The 18099-nt window shown below is 45.4% G+C and overlaps 1 protein-coding gene across 1 annotated transcript in view; it reads left to right on the plus strand.

Moving 5' to 3' along the window:
• HK2 (hexokinase 2) overlaps positions 1-18099 on the plus strand; it is a 59799-nt gene that overhangs the window by 14945 nt on the left and 26755 nt on the right. The window contains exon 2 of the mRNA XM_016130645.2: positions 3541-3703. Within this exon, the coding sequence (XP_015986131.1) occupies positions 3541-3703 (163 nt within the window). The remainder of the gene's footprint in view (positions 1-3540; positions 3704-18099) is intronic.

Genomic DNA, 18099 nt, shown 5'->3' on the forward strand with positions numbered 1-18099 from the left:
GTTGAGCACCGAAAGATAATGATAATCTTTTGGGTAACAGACAACATTACCTACACTGAGTAAAGGCTAACTCTTTACTTGTTAGAGTCTTCGAGGGTTTAGGATGAAAAGTATCAACTGGATTTCCAGGAAGCCTTTGTCGCAGCTTTTAAACATCAAAGTCAAACCAAGAATGGCCACTGTAAGATTGTGGCCACTCCCCCTTCACTCTTGTGTGTACGTGACCATGACCGCACACTCCAGGAGGTAAAACCTCTTAAGAAGGCGGTGCAGGCTCTGCCCTCCCATGCAGGAACCCTCCTCCTTCCTTTGCAGTACTCAGAGCCGGCTGTGGAGTGGGGGGTGGGTGGGTGGCAGTGAGGCTCTGGCCCTCTCTTCTCTTTGGGAAAGTAGTAAGGTGGGTTCTCTAACTTTGTCATGCGTCAAACCCACAATAATGTCGAGAGACGGGTCTGCTGCCTCTGCTTCTCTTTGACTCGCTGGGCCAGACCTGTGGATCGTCCTGCTGCTTTTTACCCTTCGTGTCTGCGTCAGGGGATGACTGGAAGAGAAGATGGCCTTTTAATGGGCACGGACATCTCAAATGTCCTTCAGTGCCATTAGGCCTGCCTACATGCCACCGTTGTCCAACAGCAGAAGGGCATTCGTCTAGCAGGGTGGACAAACACAGGTGAGCCAGCTGCCTATTCTAATCCTGGCTTGACCCTTTGCCTTTGTGTGACTTTGGGCACATTACCTTCCTCCTTGTCAAAGGTGATTATAACATTATCTACTTCACAGGGCTGCTGTGAGAATCAAATGAGCTAAGGGGTATTAAAACCTTGAGAACAGGGTCAGTGCCACGTAAGGGTTTGCTGTTGTTAACTATTGCCCATAAGGACATCTCGGGCTATTCCCGGATGTGGCCTGATGCTGGCCTCTGATCTGGTGGTCCCGGACTTTGTACATCCACACTAAGATGTGTCAGCCATGAGGCAGCATTCTTGAACCAGCCCAGCTGTCGCTGGATCTGAAACAGCAGCCTCTGGAGTGATTAAAGTTACCCCATGCCCTGGGGTCACCAGACATTTGTCTCTCACTGCACCAGTGGAGAGGAGACTTGTCTGAAGCTGTACCCTTTAACCTCCTGGGGACCCTCAAACAACAGCGTAGGAAGGACAGGCCTCCTCAGGAACACTCCGGATCCCTAGTGTTGAAGGAAACCCACATCGGTGATCCAGCTCGGGGTGGGAATGGTGCCCCACAGCCTGGGAGGCTGAGGCAGACCTTGGGCTCAAGGCAAGTGAGGTGCCAGGAGCCTGAAATTAGAAAATAGACTGGATAGTTGGATTCTTCCTGATTTAGACCAGTGGACTTAGTCTGCGGCAGCTTTTTAGTAAACGCTGACAACAGGGAGTGCTGGGAAACCCTCTTTCCTGCAGATTGGAAACCCAGAATTACATGCCTGATCCTTCTGCCCTTTAGGGAGGGAGAGGACCTTTGCCACTTCTGCTCCTACTTGACCCTTTCCCACCCCGTGTGAGGATCGTGTCTGCAGATTTTGTTGTGTTGTAACCACATGGCAGTCGTGGAGAGGAGCTGGCCTATTCTCCAGACTCTCCTTCACCTTGCTTACAGCCGCTTTCAGCATTTTACTCCAGACTCTGATCTTTCACCTTCTGGGATTGTAGAGGAATGATGAAAGATTAGTACCGATCAGGATATTTGAAACAATCCGAGGAGAGCCAATCTCATTTTTCTACTGGGACCAAAATAGTCCCAAAAGGAAGGGTGTGCCCCAAGCCCCATAGGGAGTTAGGATAAACTTGGAAGAGAGCAGATCGAGTAAGGGGACACGAAGGAGGACACTGGGATTGTCCTTTTCTTAAAGGATTAAGCACCTTTTGCTGTTCCTCAGGAAATCTCAACCCTGCAAGTTTAGTTAAAAGAAAATGCAAGAGGACCTGACCCTAAAAATGCAGGAAAGTATATTAGGCTATAACATTAAAGAAGACATTTGTTTGGGAAAGCTAATAAAAATTTATGCTCCTTTGTCAGAGCTGGACAAGAATGAGGGCTAGAGATAGGCGGTTACTGACTTTTGTTTCCCTAGGAGGTCGGTGGTGGCGGTCATCAGCCAGGCTTTGCCCTTGGTAATCCTGGAGTTCTGACTGGGAAGACTAGGGTCACTTCTTGTCCCTCAGTTTGCTGATGAGGCTGGGAGGACCACTGCCTTCATGCCTTGGGGTCACAGCTGGGGCCTGGCCCAAGGTTCCTGATTCTCTCCAGCTCTACCCTTCTCGGCCAGCATCCTCCTCTGTCCTAGACACTGCTGCTGAGAACTGGGATATTGTGGAAACATGTGTGTCTTCTTGGATGGATTTCTATTTGATCTTTTCCTTCCTAGAGAAAACTGAGAATCCATGGCTAGGACAGATGGGTGGTTCCAAGAAGGAAAACTGTCTGAAGACTTCTGATGCTTCTCCTTCTCCTGGTGTTAAATTTAGGAAAAGGTCATGTCAATTTATAAAGATTGATGAAATTATCTAGAAAGCTGCCTCCACCCCTGAGGACAGGAGAGACTGCATTACTATTTATGTAGAGCCTGTATTATGTGTCAGGCACTATGCTAGGCTCCAGGGATGCAGGGGTGAACAAATAGACATGGCTTTTCTTGCCCTTGGTGCTTCTGTTTAGATTCTAAGAAATATGTGTTTACAAATTGTGGATGGTTTTGTGAAGGGAAAGTCCAAGTTTTTAGAATAATGGGCTGCCTGATTGTCTTATTGGGAGCATCAGAGAAAGGCTCTGTGGACAGAGGCCTGGAGGATTGGTAAGAAGTCGGATGGCAGATGGTCAGTGGTGGATGAAGAGTGGGGTAAGGAGCTGTGGGGCCCGTGGGAATAGGCTCCGAGGCAGGGAAGGGCGAGTTGGGTGAGTTGGGGACTGAACCAAGGATGGAGTATGCACAGGCCGCAGAGGCATGCAATGAGATGGGGAGAAGCCAGACCATACAGGGCCTCGTAGGGATTTCTAAGGGGTTTGGTTGTGATGGAGAGCCACTGAAAAGTTTTAAGCAGAGGAATAGCAGAGTCTGGCTGGGGTGGAAAATATATGAGAAGAGGTAGAAGTGGAATTGGGGACTGTGTAAGTCCAGGCATGAGGTGGTGGCTGCTTGACCTAGGCTAGGGGGTGACAGGTTGGCTTGACTGGCCTGGTGAGATGTGTGGGAGGAACAAGAACTGAGGGTTAGTAAGGAACTCCGGTTCAAGGGATGTTGCCTTAGACATTAAAATCCAACCTTTCTGAAAAGAACTCCCCTCTTCCCTGATAGCACTTTCCTTTAGTCTACTATTCTCCAGGAATAAAATTCAACCTATTTTTCTAATTAAAATTTTCAGTTTCTTTTAAAAGACAAGGTCCGTCAAGTTGATTCTGGTTAAATGATCTCAAATAATAACTTTTTGTACATAGTGGATTTTATTCTTTTGAAGGGCTGACATAGATGCATGCCATACTTTATTTAACTTCCAGGTTTCTCCTCTTTTCCCCCTTTCGCAGGTTGACCAGTATCTCTACCACATGCGTCTTTCTGATGAGACCCTCCTGGAGATCGCCAAGCGGTTCCGCAAGGAGATGGAGAAAGGGCTTGGAGCCACCACCCACCCCACTGCTTCCGTGAAAATGCTGCCCACCTTTGTGAGGTCTACTCCAGACGGGACAGGTATTTGCACTATGTGGCAGGGTAGTGGGGAGGATGGGTCTGACTGCTTCTCTGCTGGTGGGAGATTGGGTGGCTTTGCTCAGGGACCCACAGAACTGGGTATCAGTGAAGGTTCTTTGGTTTGAAGACTCAGACACCAACCCTGGCTAATTTAGGTACATAAGGAATTTAACGGAAGTCTGTGAGATGGGATAGACAGGAAGATTGGGAAAGCAGACAGCCTTGGCAGTCAAGGTAGAAGTATATCCTTGTCAGCCCGACTGGGACATTGTTGTCAGCCGTCTGTTTCCCGTCCCTGTGCTGAGAAAGGCTGCCTTTCTCAGTTTAGGATTTTATGGTCCCGCTGAGTTTGCACTCAGTGATGGTGATGAATGATAGACATGCCTGACGGTCACGGCTGTGGGCCATGGCAGCCTCTGGCTCACCTAACTGTCACATTCTATAATCCTGATGGAGAATCAGTGTTGTACCAATTGTCCTAGATTGTTTTTGAACTCCATGAAAAAAAAGTATTAGAAGTTCAGATAAGCTTGGGAGAGTGTGAAGAGCCATGTGCATATTAAGGTGCTAAAGGCTCTGAAGTTGTGCAATAAGAATCTGTCAAGCTGTGTCTAATCTTTTTACCTGGATTTAGAATTTGTATTTCATAGTGTACCACCCAGCAAGGGATCTACTCAAACCAGAGAAAAGAGCCATGGTGGAGACTGGAGTTGTGTGGGTTGGGGCTAGATCACAAAAGGCATTGCATGCCTGCCTAAAACATTTAGTCTTTCTTCAGTAAGCATTGGGGAGTAATTGTAAGGTTTTGAGGGGTGCAAGCAGAACTGTCTTGGTGTAATGGGTGTCAGCAGCAGTATATGCAGAGTGGAGGAGCAGCAGTGGGCGGCTGGTATTGCACAGGACCTTGGCCTGGGTGGGATGTGGTGGGTAGGGGTGAGACAGGATTCTAACCAAGGTGACGCCGGGATGTTGAGCCCAGCTGCCTGGGGATGGCAATGTACTCAGAGAAGAGGACGGAGCCCAGTCGTATCAACGCTTTCACACAGCTGGTTTCCTTTAACCCTCACAATAACTGTCCGTTTTAGAGATGAGGCATTTGTGGGGCTGTGAGGGGTGAGGGGTGTGAGATGGCTACTCACGTCTAAAAGGTTGAAGAAAGAGCCCAAGGGGCAGCTGCCAGGGCAGTGGAGGGTCCAGAAGCACAGAGCTTAAGAACCTCAGGGAGGAGAGAGTGCTGAGAAGCCAGTTACTAGTGAGGCATCTGCAAAGAAGTCCTGGGGATGGGGGTTGGGGACGGTCATGGGACTGGGCTTGTTCATGTGCCGTGTGCCTTCAGTATTTCCATCACATCTGCGTCCTTGAGGCTTACCTGCCTGAGAGCCAGCAGGGACCTGGTTTGTCTAAGACTTTGTACCTTTCTATGATTCTTAAAATAAATGTGTGTTTGCCGAAGCCTTGGGACCAAGCCTGGACCCAAGGGTGTGACCTTGTTCAGGATTGTTCTCTGATTGTGTCTCAGCCCTTCAAAGAACTCCTGAGGCGAGGGTCCTCCCCCACCTCTTGGGCATCTTGTATGCCCTCTAGCTTGACACCGTACCTGCCACTTCCTCCGACCTGTGGCCACACCTGCTTCTGTTGTTTCTATTTGACATTCTGATAAATTTACCGGCCCCTTAAGACTAGGACCTTGTCTTTATTTCAGGCACTAAGCCAGTACCTTAAATATTTACTAAGTGTATATTATGGGTAAGGGCTTTTCTGAGCTCCTAGACGCAGTAACTCATTTACTTTTCACAAGACCTGATAATAAGTAGGTACCAATTTTATCTACATTTTTTTTTTTAGATGAGTTTGAAGCTTAGGTGGTCAATAGCTTACCTAAGGTCACACAGCTAATGAGAGGCTGAGTCAGGAGTCAAACTCATCTATGCCAAAGGTCAGGCATCAAGACTGCCCCAATCCATTATGTGTGTGTGAACATATGACCAGAGCACAAAGCACATGCTCGGCTAAGATTTTTTTGAAATAAGATGGTCGAGTTTGGATGTCTGGCCTGTATTATACGCAGGTGAATAAGTTTGCTAGAGAGAAGTAGGTATGGGACTGCCTTTTTTTCTTCTCTTTGCTTTGCTGACGTTGGAGACTCAGAGACCTCCCTCTGCCTCTTGAAGTTTGTACCGGTTGCTACATTGTGTAGTCATTGAGTCTCCCTTCCTGATCTCAGGCGGGAGTCCTGGGAGCCTGAGTCCCACCTCTGCCCCAGGGTGGAGTAGGAAGTGTGCTTTTGGCCTCTGAATGTGAGTTGCCTGGACTGAGGATAGGAGCCAGAGGCTGACTCCAGCAGCATTCTGGGACAAAGGGTCCGGGGCAGGATTTGTCTGTCTGATCTCCTTTCCATGAAGAAGTGGTGAAACTTTAAACGACTTTAGTGATACCCAGAGCGCCTCTATATAATTGCAAATTCTACAGTGAAAATGGAGGTAGTGTGTAAAAGGAAGACTGTGTACTGAATGTTTTATTCATTTAAGCAGAGCAAATGTCCCCTAGAGAACTGGAGATCAGACTGTAGGAAACCCAGCCCCCTGCCCTTGGGTCCTCATTTGCTCGGGGTCTGTGGCCCAGCTCCTCATGCCAGCTCTCTGGGACTCAGCCTTTTCTCCTTTGTAAAATGAGAGGTGGATCCTGCAGTCCCGGTCTGTTCTGCACGTGTACTAGGACTAGTGTGTCAGTGTATTTACACATTAAGTTCCTTGGAATGCTGTAAAGAGGGAAAAAAACTAATGTCCATCAATTGAGCACTGGTCAAATGAATGCAGCAAACAGTCCTCGGCAATCCATCCTAAAGCATGAGATGGACTTATCTGTATTTATATGCTGCAAAGTCATTTGTACATGTGCATGTGCACATACGTGTGCACATAAGTATGCACATTTATATAAAGTCTCAAGCACATATATTGAACTGTTAATACTAGTTATCCTGGGATGTGAGGTTGGCAATAACTAGTTAAGTTGAAAATATGTGTATTTGATAACTCAGCAGATCCATTTCCAACTACACCTTGAACAAACTTCCATATGAACTCAAAGAGACATGTCCAAGAATGCTCATAGCAGTGTTGCTTATGACAGCATATTGGGAACAGTTTATGGAAGACCCATGTGATGGAATACAGCACATTATATAAATAAGAGTATATAAGTATGGGTACCTATAAAAGTCAATGAGCGAAGAATTGTAGAAGGACATGAACCTCATAGTAGTAGAATGTAAATTTAAAAATCTCCCTTGGAGCAATGCTCTCCAATGCTTAGGGACACACACATCATAAGATTATTGGGATATAAACTGGGAAAACTACACCAGAGAAAAGATAGGGGTTGCTTCTGGAGAGAATGGAACTGCAGAGGGGAACATGAGGGAATGTAATCGAAAGATCAACATCAAGGCTTTCCAGCTTATGTTTTGTTGTTGGGGCTATGAGTTAAGGAATGCCAGCAAGGACCAGAGAAGCTCCAATAGATAAAGTCTATCAAAAATGAAAATTCTCCTTTGTTATTGGTTCCCCAGTAAAGTGCCGAGAGGAGGAACAGAGAGAGCAGAGCGTGCAGGGACTGTTGGCCTTTCCCCTGGAGGGGGTCACACTGCCCATGGGCCTTGCTGGCGTCCACTTCCTGGCCCAGGCCACAGTCTGGGCTCTGTTGCTGTTACTCGTGATTCTCTCCCACGGGCTGGAGGCTTTTGTTCACGTGGTGCCTACTCCATGCTGGCCTTACTCAGAACCTTTTTCAGCCCATTCCTCTTTAGCATTACTTTTCAAAGCTGGGAAATTAAACCTCGGATCTAAACCTCTGATCTTGAGGGATCTAATCATTAAATCAGTGGCTCTATATGACATTCTTGTGTATGTTATAAATACAGTCCTATGTAGCCACAACCCAACATGCAGCAAGAGGCACATCCAGCATCATTTTCTCGAGAGAGGGTCAGTGAGCCTCCCAAGGTCCTTTTGGAGGGAGGAGTAGGTCTGAGGGTTTATCCCCATCACCTGCATTTTTGGAGCTAGAACCAGTCTCAGGTCTTTTTATACAGGTGCTAGGTATCTAATGGTCATCCGAGTCCTAGTAGAAAATGTGGGAGAGATGTCAGGAAGTTTCAGGCCATCCATTTATGATGGAGGCCTCCATTACACCGAAGACAAACACTCCATTACACCGAAGAACTCCAAGTGATGGTTGGAGTTCGCTATGAGAAGGAAGGGCATGTCAGCAGCCACTGAGCCCCCTGCGGGCTGATTCCAAATACCCACGCTTCATAGACCTGTGGACCACTCAGTGCAAATAAACATAGCTGGCACAGGTCAAAATAACGTGTATACGAATGGTCTAAGAATATCTTACTTAGTTGACTGACTTTGGTGTCAGCCAAGATATGTATATAAAATGCTCCCTACTTGGTTTTTGTTTTCCCCCAAACAGTTTAAAAAAGTTGAAAGAACTGTGTAATGAACGTCCACATAGGGACTCCCCAGATTCTACATTGGTATTTACTAGGTTTGCTTTATCACACTCCTCCATTCTTCTACCCACCAGTCTGTCTTATTTTATTTGAGGCATTTCAGTGCAAACTAAGCGCAGAAATCAGTTCAACCCTAAAACTTCAGCATGCAGTTTATTAACTAGAGTTCAATATTTGCTCTTTTTTCTTCTGATATAAAACTTCATACAATGAGATGACAAATGTTAGATGTCACCCAATGAATTGACAAGTACATATGCCTGTTTAATACAGAGTCCCCATCAAATGGAGAACATTAACCATTAGCCCAGGACTTTCCCTCGTGCCCCTTCCCAGGCAGTCTGTGACTCTAACCCCGAGAAGCAATCACCATTTAAAATTGTCCACGTGTCTTAGTTTTGCTTATTCTAGATTATTTCATAAATTTAATCATACAGTATTTTCTCTTTAAGTAAGGCTTTGCTTACCCATCATAATATGGGCTTTATCCATGCTATGTAAATAGTTTGATCCCTTTTGGGTGCTGATTCCATGGTATGACTGGAATCCTATATGACAGCGGTCCCCAACCTTTTTGGCATCAGGGACCGGTGCTTCTGTGAGAATCCAATGCCTGATGATATGAGGTGGAGCTGAGGTGGTGATGCTAGTGCTGGGGAGCGGCTGCAAATACAGATGAAGCTTCACTGTCTTCAGCTTGCTGCTCACCTCCTGTGTGGCCCACAGGGTGGAGGGGTTGGGGGATTGGGGACCCCTGCTATATGACATGAACATTGATAGACAACTGGGCTGTATCCAGTTTTTGCCTATTATGACTAAAGCTGCTATAAGCATTCTTGCGTGAGAATGTCCTCTTTGTGGGTACTTGCTTTCATTTGTTTCATTTTCTTGGTTAAATAACTAGGAGTGGAATTTCTGGGTCATAGTTTAGGATGTATGTAATTGATAAACTTCCAGACCTTTTCCCAAAGTGGTTGAACCATTTTAGAATCCCACCAATGATGAATGAGAGTTCCACTTGTCCCATATCACCAGTATTTGTTGTCTGTAAACTCCCCCTGCCCCTCCCCCAACCCCTTTTGTTTTTGGCAGTGCAGAGTTGAGCAAGGAAAGTGTTGATTTGTATCAGCCGGAAATCTCAGTATCTTGACCTCTCTGTAGGCAGCCCTAACTTAAGCTGGCTGTGCTTGTGATTGTGGCGCCAGCCCTAACCACAGTCCTCTCGGGCCGACCATATCACAGGGATCTGGCTTTCAGAGGACCAGTATCATCTTAAGAGGAAATGCAGGAATCATTGACACCATTTAATGGGCACCCACAATATCTGTACTAGGCTGTTTACATAAATGATCTGTTTTACTCTCCATGCAAAGTATATATACAAGAGAGACATTCCCAATTTAAACATAAGGCAACTGAGGCTAAAGGAGGGCTGGTGATTGCCAAGGTCACCTGTGGCCAGTTAGTGGCAGAGCTGGGATTTAAGCTTAGGTAGTCCCAACTCCACAGCCATAAGATTTATAGTTTATATGAGCTCGTGTTGCTGAATGAAAGTTTCTATAGCAAATCATTATTATCTTTTTAAAAAGATCGTAAATATGGGTTGGCTTTGTATGTACCATTATAATAAAAAGCTCGAGTGCAACCCAACTGGAAATCTTTGAATAATTTAACTGCATGTTCCAATTTAGAAATTATCTTTGTGTAGTGTCTTTATCACCTTCGTTGCCTTGACAGCATTTAGGTATAATGATATCTTATAAGCAGAGTGAGATGAAGTTTTTGCAGTATTGATCATTTGATGTTTCCCCACTTCCCTGAATTGTGAATTATTTTCATGGGTGAGTATAGCTCCACCCTCTACCCAGATTTAACACCCTAGAGAGCAGGAAATGATAAATATGATGGTGATGACAATGATAATAATTAAAAATTGTAGGCTCTTAAAATACCAGGTACTGTGCTAAGCAATGTATTTATGAATTAATGAGCTATCTCATTAATTCTCACAGTGACCCAGTGCTAGGCACATTGAACCCCATTCTATAGAAAAAGAAACTAAAGTTAGAGAGATTAGGCAACTTGCCCAAAGTCATTTAATAAGCAAATGGAAGTGTTGATAGTTAAACCCAGCCAGCTGTGTGCCAAGGCACTTAGGCACACCACTAGCGGGGCATTTTATGCTTATCTACCCTTCCTCCCACATATGCACACACTGCTAGCGCAATGAATCGATTCTTCTATTAGTAACTCAGGCCTAGCTGTTTGGCTTTTTCAATAGAGACCCCTTTGAGGCTAGTCCTCTGTGGGGCAGCAGTGTGCTGAGCTACCTTGTGTGCCCTGCTGTTGAAGAGTGAAAATTGTCCTGAGGAGATAAGGCTTACACAGATAAAATGATTACAGAATGATACGGGTCATATAATGTAAGCACATGATATGATAGAGAAACTAGGCTGGTGTTAGATTGCTTGGAAGCTGATAAAACCCTGAAAGGAGCCCTTATCTTGGTTGCTCAGCATTATATCAACACCCAGGCAGTAGAGACAGATCAATAGCACACAGGCAAGTTCCTAAGTGAGTTTATATGGTGCCTACAATATAAATTGAAGATCATGTTGACAAATGGTCTCCATATAGTAGTAGCTAGAGTTTATTAAACATTTACATGCACCAGGCATTGTGCCAAACACCATATGCCTTCATTGCATTGAATCTTTACCAAAAGCTTTGTGTGTGTGTGTGTGTGTGTGTGTATCTGTGTCCTGGGGATTGGAGTGGGAGATGCTAGTTGGACAGGAGGTTATTGCTATCCTTTTTTAGAAGATGATGGAATCTGAGTATCATATTTCTAATAATTTATTCGAAATCATATGGCTAATATATGTTAAAGTGGGATTTGAACCCAGGCCTTCCTGCCTGAAAATCTTAACACACTCAGCCACCTACATAGTATTAAACATAATAATGTGTTCATCCTTTAAAGAGAGGTTTCACATCTATAGAGCTAATGTAGCACCTCTCTGTGATTGGCACATATTTCGAACTTAAGAAACGAAAACACCAGGACGGTGCTTTCCAGTGGTGTTCTGGATGCTTTTGTGGGGTACTTACAATGTGTTTGTGTCCTCCGGTCCCCTTCCTTCAATCAGAGCAGCTCTGCATTTCTCTGCTTCTGCATTTTGGCATTTGGCATCCTGTTGCTTAAAATAGTTTGAAAACCAATTACATAGAAGATCAGATTTCTCCATTCCTTGACTGTGCCAGACACCAGCATTAACCGACTGTGTGATTTGCTCCTTTAAATAATATGGAGTTACTTTATTTCTGAGCTATGGAGTGGAGATACGGTCATTGTGTTTCAAAGGAGTAGCTGGGACCTTGGAGATTAAAAGGCTGCCAGATATGGTGGTGACTGTGGTGGTTATAGGTACATGGGAAACACATGACTTGAAAGCTGTGTCTGGCAAAGTTAGTTTTGCTGTATTACCTATCCAGGACCTGGAGATTTATCTTTTTAGTTCTCCTCTCAATAGGAAGCCATGCTGTGCATTCTTAGAGCAGTCCATTGTGGTGTTCTAGCGGGTACTTGAAAACTAAAAGATACACAGGGTCTCACTCAACCCTGAGCCACTCCATATAGGAAGACCAGAATGTTCAGTGCAGTTACCTGGGGCCCCTGGAAATGATCCTGCTCTTGCAGGGCACATAAGGGCAGGTCCCTTTGAGGGCACCTAAGTTTTTGACATTGGCGTTTACTGTGTTCTCACAGCCATGTCTTAGGACCCCTGACGTGCCATTTCTTGAACAATGCCACAAACTTCTATATGTTTCCTTGTCTCTGTCTGACAACTTTATACCCGTCCACTAAGACCTGGCCATCTATCTCATGTTGCCTCTGGGGAAGCCTTCCTTATCCAAGCAGAAACAATCATTCCTTTTATAATAGTCCTATCCTGGTATTTGCCACAGTGCTTGTAACTGCCCCCTTTCTCTTTCCAGTCTGGCACTAGGTTGTCTACAGCATCAGGCAGCTAAGAAGATTTTAGCATCTATCTTTGATGCTCAGTGTCAAAATAACTAATCACAGAATGGGAAGTATTTGGTTGGCCTGTCCTAGAACAGATAACAGATTCAGTGTTTGACTCTCAAAATAGTGATTTTAAAAACATTTTTAAAGTAGTGGACCCCACTCTCAACTTTTAAACAGAATGCAATCTTTTATGATGAATGTCATTTGTAAGATGGTTAAGAGTAGGAGAAAGAAATAAAATTGGACATGAGGATGTGGGAAGTGAGGCTGTTCCTTGAATGGTCTCCCTTAGCCCTCACCAAGGACAGAATTTGCCACCTTCAAGGATCCCCAGAACTCTGGAAATGCTGCATAAAAGCTGTTTGTTTAAAAGGAGGCTTTCTGGAGCTTGTGGTTCTGAAGAAGTCCATTTAATTTTCCAGCCTTAACCAGGCAGGACACTGCCACTTCTGAACGCAGTTGCTTTCGACGAAAGCGCAGTGCTGCTTACAAATACAGAATTGAACCAAACCTGTTTGCTGCAAGTTAGTCTTAGAGCCCTGGTTGGCATACTGCTGTGAGCGCCTGATGAGAGGAACAGGTGGAGATCTATTTTAATTAGTGGCAAGTACCTAATGATTGAAAATAGACCCTGTTGGGAAATTCAACTGGCCCTTGCCCCGCACCCCTCAACAATTGCCTGGGCATTGTTAGGTACCAAGCCACCTGCTATGTCCTGCTCAAATACATCACTGCCACATCAGCTTAGATGATGGTGACTGTCATGTGTAGGTGGTTAGTCAAATGCCATTTGACTCCTCTTCAGAGACAGGAGAGTTCCCAGAAGAAACTGAAACCCCTTTATCTTGCCGACATTATGTATTTGATAAGAGCATTACTGAAAGTGGGAAGATTGGTAGTTCAGGATAGAAAATGAGTCAGCAAACTAATAATCTGAATCTTAACTGTTGGGCAATTCGATGGAGCCTAGCATGACCTAATATTCCTATTGCCAGTTCCTCTTAACTGTGGGCCAGCATCACTTCTTTTCATCCTGTTTTCTTTTAGTAGAGGATTAATACCTCTTTTCTTATCTATTTTTAAAGGGGATCGCTTTTAATTAGGAGGATCCTCAGCAGAGGGCTTACTGGAGAGTTTCCAGTAAGGTGGGAACAGAGGTTTGGTATAATTGCATGAGATAACTCTTGTGGCTACCAGAAAAGCCTGCATCAACAAGCTTTAGTAGGTCTGGGCTCCTCTGGGAAGACCCTCTCGGGAGAAGACATATGTCACCTCTTGCCAGTGGATGTGTGTCTGTTACCTCCCACTCAAGTCTAAGAGCCATTCGACAGGCCCAAGGGAATGGGCTGCAGTTACTGATAAAGATTAGGGCACCTTTTCTTTCCTTTTCACCATTTTATGGCTTATTTGCTTCCATCCTGGATTCTTTACCAGGTCATCCTCAGCTTCCAGGAACCAGGGCCATAAGAGATGTGGGCGTGGTGCAGTGAGACAGGCATGGGCTTTGGGGCCACATGAACTTGGGTTCAAACCCAGTAGCCATTGACTCCTGTATGACCTTAACCAAGTGACTCAACTTGTGAACCATGGTGTCACTTCCTCTGCCAGCTTGGAGGCTGCTGGTGACTTCTGGGTTTTATTTTATAAACTTGACGTTGCTGGCAAAGAATTCCTTATTTAAGGACTTACGACGTTCCCATGAGCAGCCTCCTTGGTCATGGCAGTAGATAGCTTTGCTGGAGAGCCAGACCTAGCTCTGAATATTGGTTTCGTTATCTGTAAAATGGATTGTAATGCCCCGCATGATTGTTGAGGATTAATGAGATCATGTTTATAAACAAAGTGACCATTGCTAAACAAATGTTCGTTTTTCTGTTAAAAACATCTGCATGTTGGGCTTTAATCAACTAAATCTCTCTCACCTGCCTTTGTCTTCCATTTTTTATGATCACAGTAATCCAGACATCAGTGAAGAAAAGTCTGAACTGTGTCCTAGGGACAGAGAGACGAAGACTGCATTCTGGGCTTCATTTTTCAAAAAAATTACATAAAGTAGAAGATGAATTTGATCTTTTATATACACCTATGGTGAAACCTTGCTTCTTTTATTTAAGCAGTTAGTAGTAACCACATTAGGAGGAATTGGAGAGATTTAGGGAGGGTGGTAAACTAATGTCATCTTCAGAATTTCTTGGGACACAATATAAAACCCAGAGACCATAAATATTTTGACAACATAAAAATTACACATTTCCGTATGGCATATACCACAAACAAAATTAAAAGACAAACATATAACTGGAAAAAAAATAATTGCAAATGTACAACCAACAAAACTTTTATTTAATATACAAAGAACTCTTTTAGGTTATTAAGAAAACAGCATTTTCTTAAAAGGCAAAAGATATGAGTAGAAAATTCACAGAAAAAGGAATTCAAAAAGTTAGTTAATAATTAAAAATGTATAACCTCACACAAAGGAAAGAAAACAGACTTTAAAATGAGATACCACTTTGACCTAGGAGGTTGACGAAGATTGATTACTACCTAACAAGAGACACTAGTGAGAGTGAATTCCACCTGCTGGTCTGTATGGAAATTGGTGAGAACTTTTAGGAAGATAATTTGGTGGTGAAATCTTCCAAATTAAAAAACATGTCCTTAGAACCAGAGATTTAAATCCCTTTCTTGGAATGCACCAGTGTGACAGCCTCCCCTGTCTTAATAAATACATCTAAGGGCACCCAATAAACATTAATTGTGGTTACAAAATGTGAAGAAGATGTTTGCTTTTAATTTTGTCCACTTCAGTACTGTTTGAACTTCTTACCAGATGTTTGTGTTTTGTTATTTTTAACAAGTTAAAGTTGTTTTCCAGATATAACAGAAAGCTTAACAATAAAAGAAACCTTACCTCTGACCTTATGATCTCATATACAAATTCCACAGTTGGCACACAAACATTTTGTTTAACAATGAGGAAATGCAATCGGAGATGTTTTCTTAATACATTCTCTCAAATACCGGCCGTAGTCACTCAGCAGTGACTGGACCTCTAACACTGGCTGTGTACTTGTTGGCATGCTTTCCTATTCCAGAGCCTCACTCCTCCCTGTCCAGTGTGACTGTCCCAGGCCCATAGATGCCATCCTCCTTCATGTACCATCATGCACACATGCACTGTCTGCTCCGGGCTTCTGGAATGTCCCGGAAGGTTCACAGTGGAGACAAGACTTGGGCCCGGAGTAAGAGTAGGAGTGGGTAGAGATCGGAGGGGCTGAGAAGAACTAGAGGAATAATGACAGCGATGATAGTTATTGACGACTTACTATGTACCGCTGTTCCGTATTTCATGAAAACCTCATGACCCCCAGGAGAAGTCAACATCGAGCCCCTGTTCTACAAGTGAGGCAACATGGTCAGCGAGGCCACACAGGTAGTGCAGCAGCTGAGCTGGAATTCAAAGCCTGCCCATCCGTCTCAAAGGTCCAGCTCTTAGCTGCTGCTTTCTGGAGGTCCCCCACACACGGCATGGAGGTTGGCCTGAAGAGAGGGATCTGTTTACTGTCCTGAGGAGTCACCTTAAGCTTTAGCTCCTGGAATCGTGGTGCTGGGCCTGCCTCAGAGGTTGTGGACTTTGGAAAGATTATCGTCCCTGGCTATGGTAGTCGCGGTCACGTGTTTGTGAACGGGGTTCTAGGGGGTGGGATGCAATGTAGTATCGGTTCCTGCAGAGGCTGAAAGGAGGGATGAATTCTCTTCTGGGAACAGAATTATCAGTAGTATTTAATTTGGATTCTCTTTGGTCCATCAGAAAATACTACTGCAGAACCACCATTCTTGATGGAGCAGTGTCCCTCCAGTGAATTGAGTTGGACTGGGCTTGAATCGTGACCAACCAGGGGCAGCCTCAGCCGCCTCGACCCGCCGTGGTCGCCGATTCAGCGGATTGCATGTGCCCTGCGCTGCAGAGCGCTGATGCAGGCAGTTCGTCTTTGATTTTCCTTTTTATCCCTCATGACAACCACCACACGGCTTTTCCTTCTATTTGGCTGAGGTCCCACTACCCCGGGGGGCTCAGCATTGGAATGCCTGGAAAAGTCGCTCATGGCCACGAGGTGGGCAGAGCCACCCTCTGTGGGGCTGAGGTTGCCCCAGCTGTCTAACAACTGTAGCTAGTGGAGTGGGGAGGGAGACCTTCAGATGCTGAGGAGGAAACGGAAAATTCGTCCCCTGCAGAGGAATGCTAAAGCCACTGGAGCAGATTCCAATGGCTTTTCTTGGACAGGTCTCCTTAATCTCCCCTGGCAATGTTGATTTTGCTTTTCAGTGCGATACGCGGCCCTAACACGGCCTGGAAGGCTCCAGTGTGGGCGTTGGACAGTGTTTGCTGAGAGCTGGATGGAAAGTTTTTTACTTATTGAGTGGGGCCTACGTTCTTGATACCATGCTGGGTCCCTGAGGCACATTTTCTAGCCTTTCCCTCACAACAACTGCACATGTTCCCATTTTAGAGATGTGGCAGCTGAGCCTCAGCTGAGGCTCAGGAATTTGCCAAACCAAGAAGTGGCCAGAGTTCTGACACAGGCGATGTGGGCTCAGAGCCAGTCTCTGTGTTTTGGACCACCAGACCACGGCTGTGTGGAGGCAAGTCCCCACGGAATCTCAGGTGGGTGATGTGTGCCCCAATTTGCCTCTCTAGATTGTATAGGCTGTGGGGAGTTCCCGCAGAGACCAGTCAGTCGTGGCTTTCCTCAGGGCTCGAGAGTTAGAGCTGCCGAGGGGACCCGGGCACAGGATAAACCTGGCTGGTTTATGGTCAGAGCATTTCCCCGATCCTCTGATCCATTCTGCCTTACTTCAGTGGCAGTCTCCCATCGGGAAAAGGGCTGATGTTGACAAACATGCTAGTAGGTGAATCCCCCAGGAAATAACCCCGTGTCCTTGGAGAAGGTGTGCAGCTGGGGAGTAGAAGACTGATGGAGCCATTACTGATCGAGCGAGGAGACTGTGGAGGGGGCGAGCCAACCTCCTCCCCCAGCCCTGGCTGTGGCCTCTGCACTTCTTTGGCACTTTCGTTCTTTGCCACGCCATGGAGCATGTCCATGCAGCCAGCTATATTACTGTCTAGGACCTGGATGTTTTCTATCTGCACTGCTTGTTTCCTGGAGGTGAGGGAACTTTACCTTCCTGGTGACACCTGAAGATCTTGACCCACTTGAGTCTGTGGAATTTCCCTCTCCCCTCTCTGCTCCAGCTTTGTGACTTGTCTGAGCGCAGCAGCCTGACTCTCGTCTTATGTACTCTTGAGTCAGCATTCTCTCACATTTCAGTAAGCCTGGGATCTTTTTGAGGGGCACCTGCTTAGCTTATTAGCCAGGCCTCTTAATTTATAGCCATTTGGATCCCAGTTTGCTCCCTCACGTGATGCTCTCATCTTGCCATAGGCCATTGCTATCACTGTATGTGAACATTAAGAGTAAGTTTTGTACAGAGATCACAATTTGGCAGAAGGCCCAGGGGCCCACAGGCCTGTAGCAGCATGCTGGGTGTCCTGGGGGCATGAAGAACAAAACAGAGGCATAGACTCCTGGCACAGAGCTTGATGGGCCCCATGAGCTTGATGGGGACTTGGCTGAAAGCCCCTGGGAAACAGCTCTGTGAGGGGGTGGGCGCCCCACCATCGCATGTGAAACTGTCTTATTGTTGATGTGAATTCTAAAAGTAGTACAAAAGTGCTTAGCATTAAGAAAAATAATCAGACAATACATAAATGTGTATAGAGAAATTAAGGCTCACTGGTCACCCATCACCGGTAATTATGGTCTCATGTGTTTTAAAGACTCA

This window comes from Rousettus aegyptiacus, unplaced genomic scaffold (assembly GCF_014176215.1).
Source record: "Rousettus aegyptiacus isolate mRouAeg1 unplaced genomic scaffold, mRouAeg1.p scaffold_m13_p_7, whole genome shotgun sequence".
NCBI classification, from domain to species: domain Eukaryota; kingdom Metazoa; phylum Chordata; class Mammalia; order Chiroptera; family Pteropodidae; genus Rousettus; species Rousettus aegyptiacus.